Source organism: Rattus norvegicus, chromosome 4 (assembly GCF_021556685.1).
Source record: "Rattus norvegicus strain SHRSP/BbbUtx chromosome 4, alternate assembly SHRSP_T2T, whole genome shotgun sequence".
Lineage (NCBI taxonomy): Eukaryota > Metazoa > Chordata > Mammalia > Rodentia > Muridae > Rattus > Rattus norvegicus.
The window spans coordinates 117,796,247-117,817,692 of record NC_141537.1 but is presented as its reverse complement, the minus strand read 5'-3'; the positions used below and the strand labels follow the sequence as shown (position 1 = coordinate 117,817,692).

Below are 21,446 nucleotides of genomic sequence, written 5' to 3'. Positions count from 1 at the left end.
CCCCTTGGATGAGCAACAGGTGCCTCTGTGTGTGTGTGTGTGTGTCTGCCTTCTGCCACAACTGTGTAAAAATAATTATTAAGCTCCTCACACTTTGAAGGAAATGGTTTCCCTGTCTTAGCAGAGGAATGGAAAAGAGAATATGGTGCCTGCCCACTGGAGTTCTGTGCAACCATAAAGAAAATGGAACCAGGGCTGGAGAGATGCTCGGTGGTTAAGAGCACTGACGGCTCTTCCAGAGGTCCTGAGTTCAAATCCCAGCAACCACATGGTGGCTCACAACCATCTGTAATGAGATCTGATGCCCTCCTCTGGTGTGTCTGAAGACAGTTACAGTGTACTTACATATAATAAATAAATAAATCTTTTAAAAAAAAGAAAAGAAAAGAAAATTAAACCATACATTCAATGGTGGAAATGGTGTGGCCACACAGGTGAAATTAGCCAGCCTCACTCAGAAAGCCAAGCCATGTGTTATGTTCAAGTTTTAAAATATGTGTGTGTGTGTGTGTGTGTGTGTGTGTGTGTGTGTGTGCTTGCGTGCGCACTTTTCATGTGGGGGTGCGTAAAGTCGGGGGCCGACAAGCTGACTCACAACATAAAGACGTTTGACTCGATTACCTGGTAAACCTTTTCCATTCTCAGAACCCACAGTGGAAGAAGAGAGCCGACTCTCCACAAAGATGTCTTTGATTTCACACACACACACACACACACACACACACACCATGGCATGCCTGCCCCATACACACATCATACACATAAAAAAATTTTTTACAGACCAGACAACCTGAGTTCAACCAAAAAAAAAAAAAAAAAGAGAGAGAGAGAACTAACTCCCATAAGTTACCCTGTGACCTCCACATGTACTCCGTGGTTGTACCCATCCTAGCAACGCATACACATGAATTAGTTTAATCTCTTGTTTCGGGTTTTATGCATCTCGCCTCTTGTCCCACAGTATTGTTTAATACTCCCCAGCACTCCCTCTACCCACTTCCCTCCCCTCCTCCCTATCCAGTCACAACTACTTCCAGACTGGGCATCTGGGTACGCCTGTCCATTTTCAGGTGTAGCACCCCGGACAGCCAACCTGGGTATGTTGCTTCCAAGGCCCCTCTATGTGCACTCCTGTCAGGGGTTCCCCGCTCTGTCTGGACCTTCCACCCCATGGCCTTCTCTCTCCGCCAACCCCCTCCCTGATGTCTGCTCCTCACCATTTTCCCAGCAAAGCTGACTTCCACAAAGGGGTCCACCAGGTTCTTCTTGTTGCTATCAAAGCCAAAGATTTGCTTGACGTTGTCCATCACAGCATCGTCCACTGGGGAGGATACATGCCTGTCACTGCTTGCCAATGTCCTCTCTACACCTGACTATTCCCATGATACACTGGTCATTGCCTGCCTGCTGTCTCTGCTCCAGAATCAGTTGCCTTGTGTCATACCCGTCTCTGGCCTCCCCCTAAACCCTCCAGACCCCTCTGTCCCTCACTGCCAGCCTCTATAGCTCTCCAGACCCAACTGTCCCTGCATCTCCAGGCAGTATCATGACTACAAAAGTAGCATGCCGTCGTCCCTCATGAGGGAGTCAGCCCGGGCTCTCCACGAAGAAGGGACTCAGAACAGCAGCTAAGAGTCATTGCCCCTCCCCAAACACATACATCTGCCACTTCCCCCTCACACCCCAAGCTTAGGGCCTGTCCACGTGTGGGACTGAGCCAAACTCCATGCCATTAAGAGCAGCAAGCAATCCAGAAAAGGTGCCTGGTGGCATTCCCTTAATACCGTGGGCATGGTGATCCACCCGTAGGTGATCCCGTAGGCCAGTCTTGCTTTAAATAGAAAATCAGAGAGGCCCAGCATACAGTCTAAGATTTTCCATTTCCATAAGACTGCCAGACCAGGCTAGGGGAAGCTGGAGCAGAGCCGTGGGGCAGTCATTGTCCTCAAGACTCCTTCATCTATCTAAGTTACCTCCATGTGTTACTTTCCATTAAAATCCGATTGCTCTACTGAGGGTGGCACTCATTGTGGAGAGCAAGCATGGGGCATCAGAAAAAGGGGAAAAAGTCCCTGGATGTTTTTCTGCTGTTGCTGGGAAGAGGGGTGTCAAATAAAGGCTTGCAACAACAGCCAGACGCAGAAAATGGGCACTGACAGCACTAACAGACCCTTGGGGGGGGGGGAGGATCCACATCAAAAAGAGGAAGGGAATGAGCAGGGGTGGTTCCTGGAAAAAAGCACTGAGAAAAGGTATAGGCCAGGCCTCTCCCCCTTTCCCTCCTCCTTCTCCCTAGTGGCTGGAGGCCCAGGGTCCATGCTTTCAACAGCCTAGCAAGAAACTCTTGTAAGCATCCAGAAGGGAGCGCCACACTCACTCTGTGGTAAGTCCTCAGCCCGGAAGAGCTTCAGGCAAAAATGGGCACCACGAAGGGCCACACCAGTGGGCCTAAGCAGGTTGCCTTCAATGTCCTCTTTGTCTTCAGAAGGGTCTTTCTTGTCTAGCTGCAAAGAAAAACACATGGGATTCCTCACCAGTCCCTCATTGGAAGGGTGTGTCCTGAACTCTGGCACCTGCAGCAGCTTGGTCCCTCACTTGGCTAAACTCTCAATGGAGCAGTGTGGACAAGGGGACACACATTCCCTAGCTACATGGAGGATCACCTCCAACAGTGAAAATCTCATCTGGCCCAGCATTCATCCAAGCCAACCAATCTGATGGGGTCCCCTTTCCCATAAGTTCCCCATTCACCCCCCACCCCCATTAGAAACTAGCATGGTAGTTGAGGGGATCTAAGCTTGACGCTCAATCTTTAGGGACATGTTCCCACACACAAGTATTAGCATAGTGACCCCAGAGTCAGAGTCAGAATGGTGCTAACGGGTGAGAGGCACCTCTGGTAAGATAGACCAAGGCTCTGATCCACAGAGCTCACTCTTCCAGAAAGAACAAGCCTCTTTGCACATGAAGGCAGTACCACTGTGTAATCATAAACACAGTGTCCAACACCACAGGAACGAACACACAAGCCATCTAGTGGCTTCTTGGGGCAGGAGAGCAGTGGAAGGTCAGGAGAGAGTGAGGTCATGCTGGCCATGTTACTCCTTAGCAAGCTTAATGGAAAGAGCTTACTCAGCCTGTACCCCATTGGGAACCCCACTTTAGCATCTGCAGCAAGACATTCGATCCCAGCACATTTAGGAGCAAGTGTCCTGAGACAGTCAGAAGCCCTTCATCGCCTCTAATTCCATGTCTACAAGGAGATGAGCGTGTGAGGGAGGAGAGAGCCCAGTAGAAGAGTGGGGCTGGCTGTGTGGTTCCAGGGAAGGAGAAGGAAGCTGGAGGACAAAACCAGGGAGATGAAGAAGGGATGGCGGCACACGGTGGGATGTTGTGGTTTGCCCTGAAGTTACTGTATTTTGATACTAATTCCACTGCCCCAAGGACAGCTGCCTAGTCTTGTACTCAGGACTCAGGTGACTTCACCAGAACCACCTCTCCATTGAATTTGTAAAGTACAGGTGAGGGGCAGGTACAGGATAGAAGGAGGCCTGTCATTGGAGGAGAAGGAAGGATGGGCGGGAGAGAAGTTTGAAGGAAGAGGAGGAGACTAGGGGAGAGAGGAAGAGACAGGAGGGAGAGAGGGGCGGAGAAGCCGTGGCAGGACAAGATGGCAGGTGATGTTAAGATTCTGTTCTGTGTATTTACAGGTTGTTATTAATGTTCTCAAGGGATGGATGGTACCGGGCTTTGTATGTTTAAATGGGCAATTATATCTTATCAATTGGATCTAAGATTATTGTGTTGTGTGTTCTTTCATGTGAGGGTTTGAGTGTAGGAAAGTGTGCGGCTGGGCTGTTTCCGCCAAGATCTCTAGCAGATATCTTGGGGCACCGAGGTGCGGACCTAGCGAGGTAAAAGAAGACTATACTTTTTTATTTTTATATTTTTACAACAACAGTGGAAGAGAGAGGCACAAGCCCATTTACAACAGGGGAAGAGAGAGGTACCTGAGGAACCTCTTCCTAATGTCGGGTGTACTCTGCTATCTCCATTTCCAGGAGTATTTCCAGACTGGCCCAGGCTCCTCGGCAACCTTCAAGAGGCTGAGCTCTCCTCCACCTATCTCTCTTCCTTCTTCCCTCCCGTCCTCAGTGTCAGGATGCTTGACCACTTCACTTCTGCCTCCTGCCACTCCTGATCTGCCTGCCTGCCACTCCTGCACCGCCCACAGGCTGCCTCTTGGGTTATAGCTACAAAGTGTTTTGACAAAACGGTCTAAGCACAAGTGGTCAGCACCTTGATGTGGCAGTCTGTATGTGCTACTGCAGTAATGCTTGACTTTAATCCCAGCACTTGGGAAGCAAAGGCAGGTGAATCTCTGTGAGTTCAAGGCCAGCCTGGTCTACAGAGGGAGTTTGAGGACAGCCGGATTACACAGAGAGACCCAGGCTGGAGAAAAAACAAACAAACAAACAAACAAAAATCCCCAAATCCCTGATTCTTTCTCTTGCAGCCCCACCATCCCAGCGTAGAATTTAGAGTGCTTTGTTTGTTATTCATATTTTCTGCCTGTTATGCAGTTCTCATAATTACTACATACCCCATTAAGACAAGAAAACACCAAGCTAGGGGGTTTATATGGTGTTACACTAGGTACTGAGAGGAGGGCACTCACGGGAGCTTCGTCCCCAGGCCCCAGCACACACAGGCTGGCTTTGAGGTAGCCTCTGGCCCCTGCAGAGAAGTCATCGGGATCGGAGAGCAGCAGCCACTTCCGGAGATAAGCATGTCCTGCAGGAGAGAGAGGAAGGTCAGATCTACAGACAGGAGCTTAGGGTGGACCCTTTAAGGTGAGACAGAAAACCTAGCAACCAGGCAAAGGAAGCAGGTTTAAACCTCGTGGATGTATGGAGCCCACTGGACACCCCGTTCCTTAGCAGAGCCAACTTCCTGAAGTATGGAGGACTGACAATCACGCCATCCATGACTACTGATATTGGACAATGAGTAAAAAGTACTCTGAAGATTTGTGTGTCAGAGAAGGATTAGCAGAAACTTCTAAAAGAGGTGATAAAAGCCTAACTCAGGCCCATTTTTCCACTTCCTTAGTAAATCGCCCAGACCAGAGCAAGGGAGAGTCACTCATAAAATGACTCAGAAGGAGCACAGCTCCAGTTACCCTGGCCATTCCTCCCACAATAATCATCCCTGAAGAAGCACCTGACAGTGTGCCTGGGGATTTGCTTTGCATGGAAGGAAGAGCCCTGCCTTCTCTTCCAAGTATAGACCCCACCTCCAAGTTCTAATGCACCAAGAAGAAAAAAGGAGTCCACCCCCCACCACAAATGAGTGCCTCCAAGAAGCCTCTAGGACCACAATGTCAGGCTTTGGCCAAGGGGTTAAGAACTCACGGGGCTCTCTGTACACGGTGCCCACATCCATCTGAAATAGAGAGGAAACACAGTCAAAGGATTTTTGGTTTCCTGAGACCCTCCTCTACTCTGCCAAGAGCTGTTTTCTCTGTGCGCCTGTTGTGTGTGTGTGTGTGTGTGTGTGTGTGTGTGTGTGTGTGTGTGTGTGTGTATGTTTCCTTACTCCAGATAAACATCTCTTTTCAACTGCTAAAACAAACAAATAAATAAGCAAAACAAAGCATTCATATCAATAAGTACAGACCATGTACAGGTCAAACACCCATATACATAAAATAAAAATAAATATTTAAGAGACTAAGATATCTACCGAGTGGCTGAATAGATAGCCACATAGTACCCCTTGATATACTTTTTAAAATTTATTTGCTTTTGTTATCTGTTCACAAGTGTTTTGCTTGATGTTTGCCTGTGACCCACGAATGTGCCTTGTGCTTGTAGAGCTCAGAAGAAGGTGTCAGGTCCCCTGGTGCTGGCACTGTAGAAAGCTGTAAGTCGCCATGTAGATGCTAGACACTAAACCCAGATCCTCTAGAAGAGCAGCACTGAGCCATCCCTTCAGCCCTCATTTTACAGTTTGTAAGATATGTTCAATCCACCCTGCGGTCTCAGGACTCCGTAATTTAGAAGTGGGGCATTTATCCATTCCCCACTTCTGGCCACCAGGAAAAGTAAGCAGGTCAAAGCACCTCTCCTGGGTGCATATCAGAACTCCACTCCTTGCCCACAGAGAAGATGCCTTCAGGGAGCAGAGCACCACCTCACAGGATGTGGTGGTTTGAATGAGAATGGCCCCCATAGGTGCATATATTTGAATACTTGGTCGAAGCGGGTGGAATTGCTTGGGAAGGTGTAGCTTTGTGGAAAGAGGTGTGTCACTGGAGGTGCGATTTGAGGTTTCAAAACCTCAGGCCATTCCCTGTCCGCTCTCTCTGCCTCATGCTCATGAATCGGATGTAAGGGTCTCAGCCACAGCTACAGCGCCATGCCTGCCTGCCTGCCTGCCTGCCTGCCTGCTGCCTGCTGCCTGCTGCCTGCTGCCTGCTGCCTGCTGCCTGCTGCCTGCTGCCTGCTGCCTGCCTGCCTGCCTGCCTGCCTGCCTGCTGCCTGCCTGCCTGCTGCCTGCCTGCCTGCCTGCCTGCCTGCCTGCTGCCTGCTGCCTGCCTGCCTGCTGCCTGCCTGCTGCCTGCCTGCCTGCCTGCCTGCCTGCCTGCCTGCTGCCTGCTGCCTGCCTGCTGTCTGCCTGCCTGCCTGCCTGCCTGCTGCCTTCTGCCTGCCTGCCTGCTGCCTGCCTGCCTGCCTGCCTGCCTGCCTGCCTGCTGCCTTCTGCCTGCCTGCCTGCTGCCTGCTGCCTGCTGCCTGCCTGCCTGCTGCCTGCCTGCTGCCTGCTGCCTGCCTGCCTGCCTGCCTGCCTGCCTGCTGCCTTCTGCCTGCCTGCTGCCTGCCTGCCTGCCTGCCTGCCTGCCTGCCTGCTGCCTGCCTGCCTGCCTGCCTGCCTGCCTGCCTGCCTGCCTGCTGCCTGCCTGCTGCCTGCTGCCTGCCTGCCTGCCTGCCTGCCTGCCTGCCTGCCTGCCTGCCTGCCTGCTGCCTGCCTGCTGCCTGCCTGCTGCCTGCCTGCTGCCTGCTGCCTGCCTGCCTGCTGCCTGCTGCCTGCTGCCTGCCTGCCTGCTGCCTGCCTGCTGCCTGCTGCCTGCCTGCCTGCCTGCCTGCCTGCCTGCCTGCCTGCCTGCTGCCTGCCTGCCTGCCTGCCTGCTACCATGCTTCCCACCATGATGGTCATGGAACAGCCCTCTGGAACTGTGAGCCCCAAGTTAAATGCTTTCTTTTGTAAGTTGCTTTGGTCACACTGTCACAGCAATAAAAACTAACCAAGACATACAAGATAGCCAAAAATAAGTAAAGACTGCTTCCCTTCCAGAGTACACAGGCAGAGAGAAATGTAAAGAAAGATTTTTGATTCGCTCTAGTGGAAACAAGGGTAAGTTCACTCCCTCTCTTTCTGTCATACCCTGACTCTGGGAAATGGGAAAGTATAAGTACTTTCTCCTGCTCGTTTTTTTCAGAAAGGAACTAAGCTTGAAGCTGTGGGGTGCCATTCAAGGACCCAGGCTCTACCTTCAAAAGGTGAACATGGAGGAAAGCCAGAGATGTATAGGAGCCTGACCTCGGAGGGAACCAAGCTTCAGGATGTCAAACAACCTGTCATAGAAGCCAAAGTTTTGTGGGTTTTTTTTTCCTCTGAATAAAGAAAACTAACTTACATAGGTGGCCACTCTAATTGTCATCGGAACCCAGGAGAGACTCAGTGCCGGAGTTGGGGGTGGAGGTGCTCTCCAGCCTCTGCCCTGACTATAGGCATGTGGTGGGAAACGTGTGCCCTGCCCACTTTGGCTTCCGTCTGTCTGTCTAGTCCCAGAGATCGCCTATGACACACAACCCCTCCTGGCAAACTCAATAGTAAAAGTGAGCCCAGATATTTCTCTGTACATCCAGAATGCAGGAGGCGCTGGACAGCAGGACCTTTGAGGCCAGCCTGAACTGTAAGATAAGAATTCTGACTCCAGTAGATAATAATTGCTTTATTTTTCTACCGTTGGTGAGAGGTTGCCCGAGTTGGGAGATTTTATGGAGTTTTAGGGAGATGGAGTGAAACTAGATTTTCCCGGGCATTCCCTGCCCCCACCCGGAAGGGGAAGTGAGAAGTAACTACTTCCAAGTAAACAAACAATTACCCGGAACTCGCCAAGGAGGGCATCTGTCCTGAGGGAGCGTGAGTCTACCACCTGAAAGGAAAGATCATCTTCCCATGAGAGTGCAGCTCTGGCCAGGTCCCTCCCTGATGACAACAACCAACAGCTGGCACCGCCTCCATTCCAGAGATGGCGCTAAGCAATGTCTCACCTCACAGAACCCTGCGAATAGATGCCAACATGGTGCCCACCTCACAAGTAAGGGGACAAAGGCACAGGGAGATCACACAGCATGTGCAGAATCACACGGACACACAACAGAGGTGGGACCCACACATCTACTGCACACCCATTCCCAGCAGCCGGGAGCAATCTGAGGCCTCAGGGCACTTTTTCTGCCACTGGCTGGCAGAGTTTCTGTGAGTCCTTCAGTCACCCAGAGTCAAGTTTCAACCCACCTCTCTCTCGCAGACACATACACAGGCTTACAGACACCATGGCAGACATATCTGTGTCTATCACCTCCCACATGACTAGCATGCGTACCCATGACCCACGGAGAACACCTGAGACATACCGTGATGAAGATGGGCTCATCAAACAGTTCCAAGGGAGAGTCAAATACGTTGAAGAAAAGAGTCTGTTGATCCAGAATGGGGGAGTGGGGGAAAAAATCAGTGTCTCTGACCCATAGGCTAGGTGGAGGGGCATGGCCACCCACCAGTGTTGAGGAGAGTGGTAGAGCTCAGCTGCCCAGTGCCAAAGTCTGGGGATCTAACAAGATGGGCCGTCCCAGCTCTGCCTCACAGAGGTTAGCATTTCAAAGACAAGGATTCGGAGATTTCTGGGAGCAGGGCTCTCCAAGTTCTCTGATAATTTACACTGGTCTTAGCTCACACACGCAAAGTTGGTGCCCCAAGAGCACACCCTTGGACCAATGTCCTGGTATCTACCCTCTTGAGAATCATTCTCAGGGGCTATCAATGTCCTTCCTGATGCCTGAAGCCACTTACCTCATTGAAAAGTGGGCTATTTCCCTTCTGGATTCGAGTCCGCTTGGTCTGCCCAGCAGCTGTGACCTTGACCACAGGCTTGATGTTCACCCCAGGCAGCTGACGCCCCTCAATCACCTGGACTCTGATCTGAAACCCAAGAGAAGGGATAAGCTAATGGACAGGACACCTGCTGGCCCCAAGTCTCAGAAACCCCAAACCCAACTCACTGACGACTTTAGGGAGAGCTATGAAAAGAGACTAGAAAGAGTACTACAGAAACAAACTTACATTTCCCACTGAGCTCCCCCTTGCATCTAGAAAATTCCACAGCTTCCCAGAAGACCTGTTTCACCTGCATAAAATCTTCCAGGATAAGGACAAATCCAGCCCTGCCTTCCTTTAGAACAGACTCCATCGAGACCTCTTTAACACCCACTCTGTTATTGTTACTGATTTTCTAAATAAGTAACTCTGTAGCTAGACTGGCCTGTCATTCACTAGGTAGCCCAGGCTGGCCTCAAACTTGGGTAATCTTTCTTCTTCCACTGTTGGACACAGTTCCTCAGACTCGGGCAGTTGATTCAGCAGCTCTGAGTAGGGGCAGAGATCTACTTTTCTAAGGACCTTGTCTGGGCATGATGGCCATTCAGACCTAATTCCAGCACTTTAGAAATAGAGCTGGAGGATCAGGAGTTCAATGTCATCCTCAGCTATATAGTGAGTTTGAGGCCAACCTGAGTAACACAAGACCCAGTCTCAAAAACAAAACAAACAGAAAACACAAACAGGGCCAGGGAGACGGTAGAAGAGAATAAGCAGAAAGTTGTCCCCCAGCCTCTGTACACATGCTGCGGCACACATGTGCTACACGCAGAAACATCACCTATGAATATAAATGTAATTTTAAAATGTTTTAAACAACAGGCCAGCAAGGTGACTCTGTGGGGAAAGGCACTTGCTGCTGAGTTCGACAATCTGAGTTTATACCCCAGGATCTACATGGTGAGAAAAAAAGAGCCAACTCCCACAAGTTTTCCTCTGACCTCCACACAGTGATCTCTCACAGTGAGTGGCACTTGTACATCCCATGCTAACACACACAATAAATAGTCACTGGTTTTTAGAAAAGCTCAGAGGACCCTGCTGCTGCTGCTGCTGCTGCTGCTGCTGCTGCTGCTGCTGCTGCTGCTGCTGCTGCTGGTGCTGCTGCTGCAGTCCCTAGAGAGCAAGGAGCTCTCTAGGACAAAGGCCAGTTACTACAAAGAAGGAGATGTAGGGCCAGGTTGCTCCATTCATTGTTTATACAGCAGACTCCTTGGGACTGACTAGGCAGACGCATGCTTTGAGATCCCAAAACACAAACTTTCAGTTCAGCTGTCAGGGTCCAGGGCAGCCTAGCTTCCCCATGGGAGGCCTCCTGAACGCCTGAGGCTCACAACGCAGCCAGGCACAGAACACTAGTAACTGCTGATGAACTCTAGGGACAGTCCCCACTGTCACCTGGAAGTCCTGTGGCTTGTCTGACAGCAGCTTTCTAGGTGGAGCAGAGCTTCTTTTCCTTTTCCCCCCTGGATAGTGGGGAGGAGGATGGGAAGGTGGCTTCTTGGGCGTCGTTGGTCCCCCTGGGCCCACAGCAACACTCGGATCTGGGAAGAGCTCAGCTTCATCTCCAGTCAGGCCCTGGTCTTCCGTGTCTTCCTCTCCTCCTGTGTCTGTGGGCACAGGTCCCTCTTGAGCACTGTGTGCCTTTGGTCCTGCCCTGAGGTCTCAGTCCAGCAGGGAGAGGATCAAAGAGCATGCATGCTGCAGTACCACGCCCTAAGCCTGCCCACCCATCCCAAGATGGTTGGAATCAAAGAGGGGCAGCTGCCACAACTGGCCCTTGGAAACAGTCAATAGTCAGTTAGTCAGCAAGAAGAGGACAGGATGGCCCTGACCCACCCACCCCAGCCCTAACAGACAGGTCCTTCTGGCCACCTTGCCAAGTGAGATAGTTACAGGTGGTGGGATCTGGCTGCATCTCACCCGTGGGGACTGGCCACTTCTTCCCAGAATATCTCGTGTCCATGGTGCTGTCACTGAGCAGGGACCAAGTCTCAGCCCGGCTCTGTCCCCCACCTGGCATGCATCAGGGCAGACCCCAAGTGGGGAGGGGCGGGAGGGAACTGGGATGAGCGAAGCCCACCTTCAGGCCCACCCTCACCTCCAATATATTTATCCACACAGCCTGGGTACCATGCTCAGAGGTGACCGTTCCTTCCCATTGCCAACCAGCAGAGCTGGGAGCCTCCTTTTGTTGGTCAAGCTCAGAGCATGTGGGGACCTCTGCCCACTCTCCCTCCCCAGCAGCCTTTCCTCCCTGAGCCTAGCTTAGCTATCTTTCCCCAGCTCAGGATTCCCAGCCCAGCGATCTCCAGGGCTGGATATGCTGAGCCAACAACGCTTCCCTCAGCCTCCCTCTCCACAGAAACCCACACGGAGCTGGCCAACAAAACAGGCTTACCCAGGGAGGGCAAGGGATTCTCAAGATTTGATAACTTGGTTCTCTCCCCCACCCCACCCCCGCCACACCTCCTTCACCAGAAGGTAAACTCTGAAATCTCCCCCTAAGCAAATGCACTGTCCCCTCAGCGGCTTTCTATCCAGACGGCCTAGCGGCCAAGCCACCGATCCTAAGCACCACCAGCAAGTCGGCCTCCTTGGCCTGCACCTTCACTCAACAAGCCTAGCAGAAGCCTGAGGCCGGCACAGGGAATAGTCTACCCACTGTCTGCTCACTTCATGTATGGCCATCCCTGTGCCCAGAATGACCAGCCCAAAGCCATACGGCTAGTCAGTGTCAAAAGGCAAGATGGAAACTCCCAACTTTGGCTCAAAACTCTTTTACCCGGGTAGGAGGTGGGGCGGGGCAGGGCGAGTAGCTCTTTTTTTACATTGTATCACTGCTTAGGGAAGCACTAAGCCTCAGCTCACACACTAGTCTCCACAGCTAGTGGAAACAGAGAGTACAGTTGGACCCCACCCTCCTCAGACATCTGGGATTCAGGGAGCTTCATTAGGGAGCCATCTCCATGTCTTCTTTTCTACCCACCCACAACTTCTGTCCCCACACTGGCACTTTCTTAATCCCAGGAATAAGGAGACATGATGGCCATCTTCCAGGGACGGTGCCCTATTAAGGTGGGGGGGGGGGCCTCCTCACCAGCCACCAGGTCCATGTCAGGCAGTGTTGGGGACGGTGCCAGGGAAGCGGGTGGTGGGAACAAGGGCGCAGCTCCTGGGGGCGGTGTGTAGGATACCTGCAGGACCAGAGAGGCCTAGAAGAGATGAGTTGGTAACAGGTAAGTATAAAGGAGAAACAACACCTTCCCTCCAGTGTCCTTTCCGGTCTCCCATCCCTCTCCAAGGCATTTGGCTCTGACAGGGTCAGGGCTACAGGAGGCTGTAGTGAAGCCACCCAGGAACCTGGAAGCACAGCCAGGCAGGTACTGGTGCATCGTCTTGGGTCAGGTGTCCCCATTCAGGAGCTGTGTGACACTGGACAAGTTGTGTAACCTCACTCAAGCTGTTTCCTGCTTGTTAAAGGGAGGTCACCAGGGCGACAGGTCTCATGAGGCTGAAATTGGGTGAGGGATGCCATCTCTCTGACAGGATTTGTCTAGTTCTTAGAGGAAGTCCCTCAACTTTTCTTCTGACCAAGCCGCACACCATGCAGACAGTTCAGCTTGGTTCTGCTCTAGCTGCACTTACACCTGAGAAGCCTGTGGGAGCCACTCATCTTCCCCTCCCCCCTCCTGGAAGCCCTGCCGCTACCACATCTTCACACAAGAGGGAGACAAAGGTCACACTTTTCTCGTGGGCAAGGAAGGCTGCCTGGGGTCACACTTCACCTCCTCCCTGGCAACTCCACTTTCCAGAGAGGAGGATCTGAGTCCAAGAGAAGCCAGAAGCTCAAGGGACTCCAGTCTGGCAGCTGAGGCCGTCAGAGGCCTGGCTGAGTTGTTCCCAGGGTCAAAGGAAGACTTTTTGGAAAAGCCCAAGTAAAAGCAGAGTGTGCTGATAGACGCCTGCAATACCAGGACTTGAGAGGGGGAGCTGCAGAGCCAAGAGTCCAAGGTCATCCTCCCAGACTGTAAGGAGTTCAAACCCAGCCTGTATATACAAGAATTTATCTCTCACCTTCCCACCCACCTCAGATCCAAATGATAAGTGCTCCATTGTACAAAACCTCTTTCAATGGTATTGCCCAGTAGACAAGCCTTAGGCACGGCTGGGAGGGGGAATTGCCACTCTGGGCGTGTCTGAGATGGACTAGGTTAAGTTGACTCAGTGCAAAGACACACGCTAAAAGTGGACGGCACCGTTTAATGAGATTGTGTCCAAGAAAGAAAAAAAAAAAAAAAAAAAGCTGAGCACAGTATCCACCCATCTCTGCTTCTTGTTGTGGATTTGTTGTGAGCAGCAGGGGCTGTTGTGCCCTGAGGAACTGCCTCTTTACCAAGCCCTTCTTCCCTTACGTTGCTTTTCGTCAGAGTCATTTATCACAGCACCAGGAAAAGAAACTGAGACAACCCCAGGAGGAAAAATGTCACAGAGAAAAACAGTGTCAGTGTCCTTCTGCTCTTCTTCCTGTGTGGATATAATCCCCTTTCTAAGATTTATTCTGTTTTACTTTGTTTGTACAGCTGTTTGCCGGTGTGTATGTCTGTGCCCTCTGTGTGTTCAGTGCCCACAGAAGGGGACATTGGAATCCCAGGACTGGAGTTACGATGCACGTGAGTTGCTACGTGGGTACAAGGTCCCCTGGGAGAGCAGACAGTGCCTTAACCACTGAGCCACCTCTCCACCTCCGCCTTCATCTTTAAACAAGTTGTTAGCTCAGTACTAGCCAGCAAGCATTTTCCACAGTTTGGGCAAATCCTTTACAAATGTTTGCTAACACTCTTCATCTGAGTGACCGAGCAGGGTGTACTGGCCATACCAGCAGAGACATCAGTAATGAGGGGGGTATTCTGACTCCTGGGGCAAACCCTGCCCTGGGGTTGAGAAGCTGCCAGCTCCCACTGTATCTCAGACTTGTATCCTCCAGACTGGGGACCAAGGAGGGAAAACAGACTAACAAAGGCAGGACCTACCACGATTCAGGCTCAGAACATGGAGGAAGGAGCCCAGAGGCAACTGGCACCCCTTTAATACCCCATTGGCTGTAAATGGCCCTGCATGACTAGAAGCTACCACCAGGTGTCGACACTTGAGCAGTGAGTATTAATATCGTCAGTTGGTAACCTGAAGGGAACCCGCTTCCTAGTCAGGCCCCAAAGCCCTCCCTCCCTCCTATGACTGATGAACCACTGGAGCTCTTTGGAGAAATAACTAATTATACAAGATAAACCTGGACTTTTTGTTCCAGGAAAGTCTACATAAATTACAGAAATACATCAAAGGGACAAGAAGGAGCTGAAGAAATGGCTCAGAGGTTAAGAGCCCTCACCAATCTTCCAGAAGACTAGGGTTCAGGTCCCAGTAACATGCATGAAGCCCTGAGTTCAATCCGCAGCAGCACATAAACCAGGTATGGTGGCACATGCCTATATTACCACGGCAGCAGTAGGGTGGACACAGGCAAACCCCTGAAGTCCTTAGTCAGCCAGCTGCATCCATGCTCTTCAGATTCAGCAAGAGACCCTGACTCAAAATGTCAGATGGAGAGCGATGGAGGAAAATATTTCAGCCTCAACCTGGCCTCCATTGCTGTGTGCAGACACATAAGAACAAGTAGATACAACACACATACACACACACCACATAACAACTGATGAGCCTCTAGGAGGTCTGGATACAGCACACACACACACCACACACACACACACACACACACATATACACACAGACACACAGACACACACACACACACCACACACAGACACATATACACACACACACACTCCACACACACACACACACAAACATACACACAAACACACACATACCACACACACATATACATACACACACATACACAACTGATGAGCCTCTAGGAGGTCTGTGTACAACACACACACACACACACACACAATACTGATGAGCCTCCAGAAGGTCTGTGGCTGGATGATTTCTATGTTGAGATTGCTTTCATCCCTTTGAAAAAGATGCTATGGAGACGGTCTTTAACTCAAAGTACACACTCTGGCATCCAGGGTGATGGCTAGGCAATGGTACCATGGCCTCAAGTGGCCCAGGACACAGAGTGGTTTGGACTACACTCAGAAGCTTCCCTTTCCCACTCTCTGACAGAATATTTATGTTGCTCTGTATTCTATGCTGGCCTTGATTTCACTAAATCTTCTAGGCTGGCCTCAAATTCATAGAGTGATCCTCCTGCTTCAGGCTCCCAAGTGCTGGAATTACAGGTATAAACCATCAAACCCAGCTTCTTTGTAGTTGTTGTTGGTGGTGGTGGTGGTGGTGATGATAGTGATGTGTGTGTGCATATGAATGTGCGTGCGTGCGTGCGTGCGTGCGTGTGTAGGTCAAAGTCAATCTAAAGTATCATGCCTTCAGATCTATCAATCTTGTTTCTTAAGACAGTCTCTCACTGGCCTGAGGTTCACCCACTAGGCTAACAGGTCAGTAAGCCCCAGGGATCCACCTGACTCCACTGTCCCCATGCTGGGGTTACTGTCACGTAGCACCTATCTTATTCAATGTTGGTGTGGGGATTGGAACTCAGGACCTCGAGATTGCAAGGCAACCATTTTACTGACTGTGCCAGCCCTGCATCTACACTTAAATCATTTCAAGATAAAAAAATCTGAGACACCTTCTAGCCCAGCACTGGGGAGACAGAGGCAAGCAGATTTCTTTGAGTTTGAGGCCAGCCTGATCTACATATTGAATTCCAGATCAGCCAGGGCTACATAGAGAGACCACAGCTACATAGGGACATCCCTCCCCCCATGGTGGGGGTGGGATAAAAAAAGTGGTGAAGGGGGGTTGGGGATTTAGCTCAGTGGTAGAGCGCTTGCCTAGCAAGCGCAAGGCCCTGGGTTCGGTCCCCAGCTCCGAAAAAAAGAACCAAAAAAAAAAAAAAAAAAAGTGGTGAAGGAAGATTGCCTCTGCTATTGCCATAGGCTCTGAACTCAGTAGAGGTAAACAAAGCCTACACCTCACGCTGGCTCCAGGGTCAGGCCTGGTGCAAAATGAAATATAAAGGTATTTATTAAAATGTTGTCTAGAATTTCAAGACAGTAGCAGCAGAGAATTAAATCAAGCTCAGGGCCCTTTGGAGCCATGCCTGGGAGGGACACCTGCTTGGGCCAGATCAGACCAGCTCACATCCGACAATCCTGCCTGATGTATTTTGCTTGTCCACTCTTCCATTAATTTAAGCATTCATTTTAAAAATTAGATTGCACAACCGCTGAAGGCTAACAGTGCTAGAAATGCTGGGGGTGTCCCCCCAGAAGCAAAAGTCTCCCAACAGGAACCCCCAGCTCAGAGGTTCTTCCCACCTACCTATGCTGTCCTGGGACTGAAGGGAGACACAAGTAAGCCTGTTCCTGAACCTGCTGCAGGAAGTGAGGACTGAATCCCAGGCAGAGGGGAGGGGGATACCCACTCCTGCACTCCTTGCCTCTCCCCACCTCTGTGTAGACTTGGCTGGTGGCTCACTGAGCAGGGCCCAGCCCTCCTCTCCCATTCACCACATTCTGACTCTCATGGATTCATTTTAGAGTCACTGTGAAGAATTGTCAGGTTCCACAGGCAGCCCAGGGTCTCAGGGGCATGGAGAGGACACAGAGGGTTCCCAGCAGTGGGTTCCCAGCTAGTGAGTAGGAAGCGCAAACAGAATACAGAAGCCAGGCCAAGGACAGGGAATGCAGGTGATTTCCAGTCCTCCTCAGCCCAGTTCTCAGGAACCAGGCTGAAAGGTTCCATCCCAGGGCACAGTGAGTTTGTGGGGAGCAAATACAGAAAACATCAGTGCCACAGACACTGGAGGTTGGAGTAAAGAAGCATGGATGTCTTGGCAGGAAGTGAGACCCTTTGGTTGAAGGCTATAGGGAAGAGGCCGCTTCAACCTGGGGAGTAACAGGAAAGCACCAGACAGGTCTCCTCACTCCAAGAACTGCTCTGACAAAACACTTGATATCGGTAGCAACTCTGGAGCTCCAGGCTGCAGAGCGAACTAGGAGTCTCCTCAGGGTCCCGGAAGAGTCATCTTCAAATGCCACTGGAGGCCTCCTAGACTAGGTAGCGTTGGCTGACTGCAGAGCTCAAACAGGAGGCAAGAGGTGACACAGGAGGTGACTGAGACCAGTTGAGAAAAGCAACCCTAGATGCTCTCTTTCTCCCAGTGAGGACCCATTCAGCCAAGCCCAAATTAATCCCAATTTCACTTTCCTAACCAAAGGCCCAAACACACACACACACACACACACACACACACACACACACACACACACCGCACGCACGCACGCACGCACGCGCGCGCGCACACACACACACACACCCTGTCTATGAGGGCTGAAATCCCACAACACTGCAGGCTTCACTGGGAAGAAGTATGTCGGGACCAGCAACAGCCCTGTGCGTCCTGTCTTGTAGGCAGACCCAGAATTCTAGTGACCAGGAAGAAAGAACCCTAAAGGGTATATTTAGACCACTAAAAATAACAGGAGGCCAGCAAGGAGGATTGAGAATGGGTTGTATGGACTAGGAGAGCATGGGAAAGCTGGGGGAGGGGCTAGAGAGACAAGAGAGGAAAAGGAAGGGGTCCTGACTGGCCCCAGGTGGGCAGGGGAGAGTTGTCTGCCTCCCTCCCCTGGCGACCTGTGACCCAAATGACTCAGATATTCCCTATTTGGAGAATGGAGCTGGCAGTGAAGAAGGGCAGTCTGCCAGGCAGACTAAGGAAGCCAGTCAAGGCTGACTAGAACACAAGACAGGAGGTGACCAAGTGGGCTAGACTCAGAAGTAGCCAAGTAGGGGTGTGGCAGGCTTCACTGAGCCCTGCAGGTCCCAACCATGAATCTCTTCTAGCACCCTAACCCATAGCCAAGGATAGCCAAGCTTGGCTCCCAGGAGCTGACCCCTGGCATAAGACACAGGGTCCCAAAGAAAAGTTGGCTATGGGCAGAAAAGTCCAGACATTTACCCCTGTGGGTTGCTGCTTGGAGTCCAGCAGAGGTGCGTTGAAGCTGGCAGATAGGCTGGGGGTGGCAAGGACCTCCTGGAGTGGGATCTTGGCTTCTCCCAGGAACCTGAGAAGAAAGAGACATCCAATGGTGAGAACCAACCTAATGTGCCTGGCTCTTCTCTTACCTCCTCTACCACCTAGTTAGAGTCCATCTACCTAGGACCATCAGTTCTTTCAGAGTTCTCTAAGGTTTCCCTGCACTCATGGTACCATGAATGTCATGTACCATGAAATGGTTTCCATAGTAACATATTCCCATGTAAGATGGTTCCCATAGTAACATGTACCTACGTGAGATGGTTCCCATGGTAACATGTACCCATGTGAGATGGTCCCATAGTAACATATTCCCATGGTAACATGTTTCTATGTAAGATGGTTCCCATGGTAATATGTTCCCATGTAAGTTCATCCCCATAGTAGCATGTACTCATGTGAGATGGTCTCATGGTAGCATGCATCCATGTAAGAGTTCCCATGGGACCATCTTAGGGAGAAGAGAGAGATCAGAGACCTTTCCTTCCCCAAGTTCAACCTTAACCCCTTTCTGTCCAGTCTTAGAGGCCTAGCCATGCTGCTGCCATGTGGAGGGGCATAATCTCATCAGAAAGATTATTTACTTACATACTTATTTACTTAGAGACAGGATCACATGTCGCCCAGGCTACTTCAAACTGGCTATGTAACTGAGGATAATCTTGAACTTGCAACTCTCCTGCCTTTATCTCCCAAGTGCTGGGATTACAGGTGTCCGCCCCACCACACCCTATTTATACAGTGCTGGAGATCAAGTCCAGGGCTTCATGCATACTTTACAAAGCACCCCCTCAGCTGAGCCACACCCCTAGTGCTGCCATCAGATCTTAACAATGAACCAGGCCAGCATCACCAGAGGACAGAGGTGCTTTCTTCGTTTTACACCTTTGGTGCCCCCATGCCTCAGCTGGCTGCAACCCACATCACAGAGTGTCTACATGAGTTTCCAGGAAGCATAGCTCCAATTACAAATCAGATGCAAGGACCCTTCCTGTCCTCAGACCCAGGGAGAAAACAAATGTTGGTCTAGGAGACAGATCCCTTCATCAGACATCCAGCACACATACCTGAGACCACACTTGTCACTGACTGAAGAGACCAGGTCTTGGGAAAGTGGACAACTGGCCGGATGGCCAAGGAAGGCCTTTCAAAGACTCCAGAGGAGTAAGTCCTGTCCTGTGGGTCCTAAACCACACACCATGCACTCTGTGTCTCTGTGGTGGCAGCAAGTGGCCTGTGTCACCTGAACCCTGTCAGTGGAGTCTGCTTCAGCCTTTGTTTGCTCCCTGGGAACCAGGCTGTGGATAGCCATCAGAGCACAAATGCTCATTGGTCATAGCTGTTTCTATGGGGACACATCCGGCATTGCCATGGCTTGTTTCCCCTAATGAATAAAATTAACCCAGTATCGGAGACGATCCTCGCCCTGGTCTCTGTAACAGTGGTCTGCACATGCATGGGTTCAAATGGACCCGTGGAGTAGAACTTCAATCTTGACCTAATGAATTGGGTTTACAAACACTACTCCAGTAAGACACCACCTCATCTCCACTAGGATGGTGCTAAAAACTAGGAGGACTTCTGAAGTCATACTGAATGCATTATGAGAAGACCATGAGCCTACAGGGACAAGAGTTAGAAGGCTCTGGCTTAAGAGGGGTATGTGTCGGTGTCAGGTTGACAGGGATGGACTTGCAATGGCTAGTGTTGATTGACAACTTAACACCATCCAGAGTCATTCAGTAGACATACCTAGGAGTAGATCTGTGAGGACATTTCTAGACTGACTTAATTGAAAAGGGTCTTGAAGAGCCACTGCAAATGTGGGTGATTTCATCCCAAGGGTTGAGGTCCTGCTACACAAAAAGGGAAAAGTGAGCTGAGCACCATCATCGATGTCCCTCTGCTTCCTCACTATGGATGCAATGTGAGCATCCTCACGCTGCTGAACCATGACTTCCTGCCATGACGGACTGTGTGCACCCTCAAACCAAGAGCCAACACAAATCTTTTCTTTCCTTAAGTTGTTTTTGTCAGGCATTTTGTCATAGCAACAATAAAAGAAACTAAGAAGAAACTTATAAAGAAGCAGGGAGAGAGAGAAGAAAAGAGGAGGGGGATATGGAGAAATTGGAATCCCACAGAGCACGCTGCTGGTCAGAATGGAGGGGGATACTACAGGAACATTAAACGTAGACAGGCAATCCAATCTTCAGTCCCACTTCTGACTCCAGACATCTACACAACACGTTCAAGCAGCAAATCCTCAAACATCAGAAGACGAGAGGGGCTCAGTGTCCATTGATAGGGTACTTGCCTAGCATGCACAAAGCCCTGGGTTCCACCCCCAGCATCACATAAACCAGGCATGGTTGCTAATACTTACAACCCTAGTAATCAGGGTGCAGGCAGGAGAATCAGGAGCTCAAAGTTATACTCAGTTACAGAGTAAATCTGGGGCCAGCCTGGGATACCCAAAACATTGTCTTTAAAAGGTTAAAGATAGTGGAGTAGGGTTGGAGCTAGAGAGATGGCTCAGGGATTAAGAGCTCTGGTTGCTCTATCAGAAGACCTGGGTTCAAGTTTTTTGTTTGGAAGAGGGAAAAGGTCTAAAGATGGATGGGGGCAATGATTGAACAGAAAATGTGCATTTAAAAAATTGTTAAAATCCAATGTTCCTCCTGAGAATGACACCAGGGTGGACTTCTACATCCCACCCATAAGTGCACACATGTGCATGCTCCTCCTCCCCACATATACATTAAATAAATTAATTAAAAACAAATAAACAACTTATAAACTTATGTGATAAAGACTTATTAAACGCTACAATAAAATACATCTATTTACACCCTCTTGAGGCAGTCAGGTTCTCAGTCACCTTGCTAGAAAAACAATAAGCACTGTGTGTTTAAGTGTGTGCTTGTGTGCATATTTGTATGTTTGTGTAAGTATGTATTGTATGTGTATTTGTGGGTACATGTTTGTATGTGGATATATGTATGCATGTGTGTGCATCTGTGTTTGTGTGTATGTGTGTATATACATATCTATATGTATGTATGTATGTTCGTGGGTGTGTTTTGTGTGT

General features: G+C 50.4%; 1 protein-coding gene across 25 annotated transcripts in view; it reads right to left on the bottom strand.

The window, feature by feature from the left end:
* Positions 1-21,446, bottom strand: part of Dysf (dysferlin) — a 199,579-nt gene that overhangs the window by 131,319 nt on the left and 46,814 nt on the right. For 13 of the 25 annotated variants that reach the window (XM_087657484.1, XM_087657488.1, XM_087657495.1 and 10 more), the window contains 11 exon segments: positions 18,278-18,383; positions 12,323-12,437; positions 11,146-11,238; positions 10,621-10,832; positions 9,139-9,267; positions 8,703-8,765; positions 8,168-8,218; positions 5,415-5,445; positions 4,679-4,794; positions 2,378-2,504; positions 1,218-1,321 (listed from right to left, as the gene is read on the bottom strand). In XM_087657484.1, coding sequence (XP_087513610.1) covers positions 1,218-1,321; positions 2,378-2,504; positions 4,679-4,794; positions 5,415-5,445; positions 8,168-8,218; positions 8,703-8,765; positions 9,139-9,267; positions 10,621-10,832; positions 11,146-11,238; positions 12,323-12,437; positions 18,278-18,383 — 1,147 coding nt within the window. 25 annotated transcript variants of the gene reach the window in all.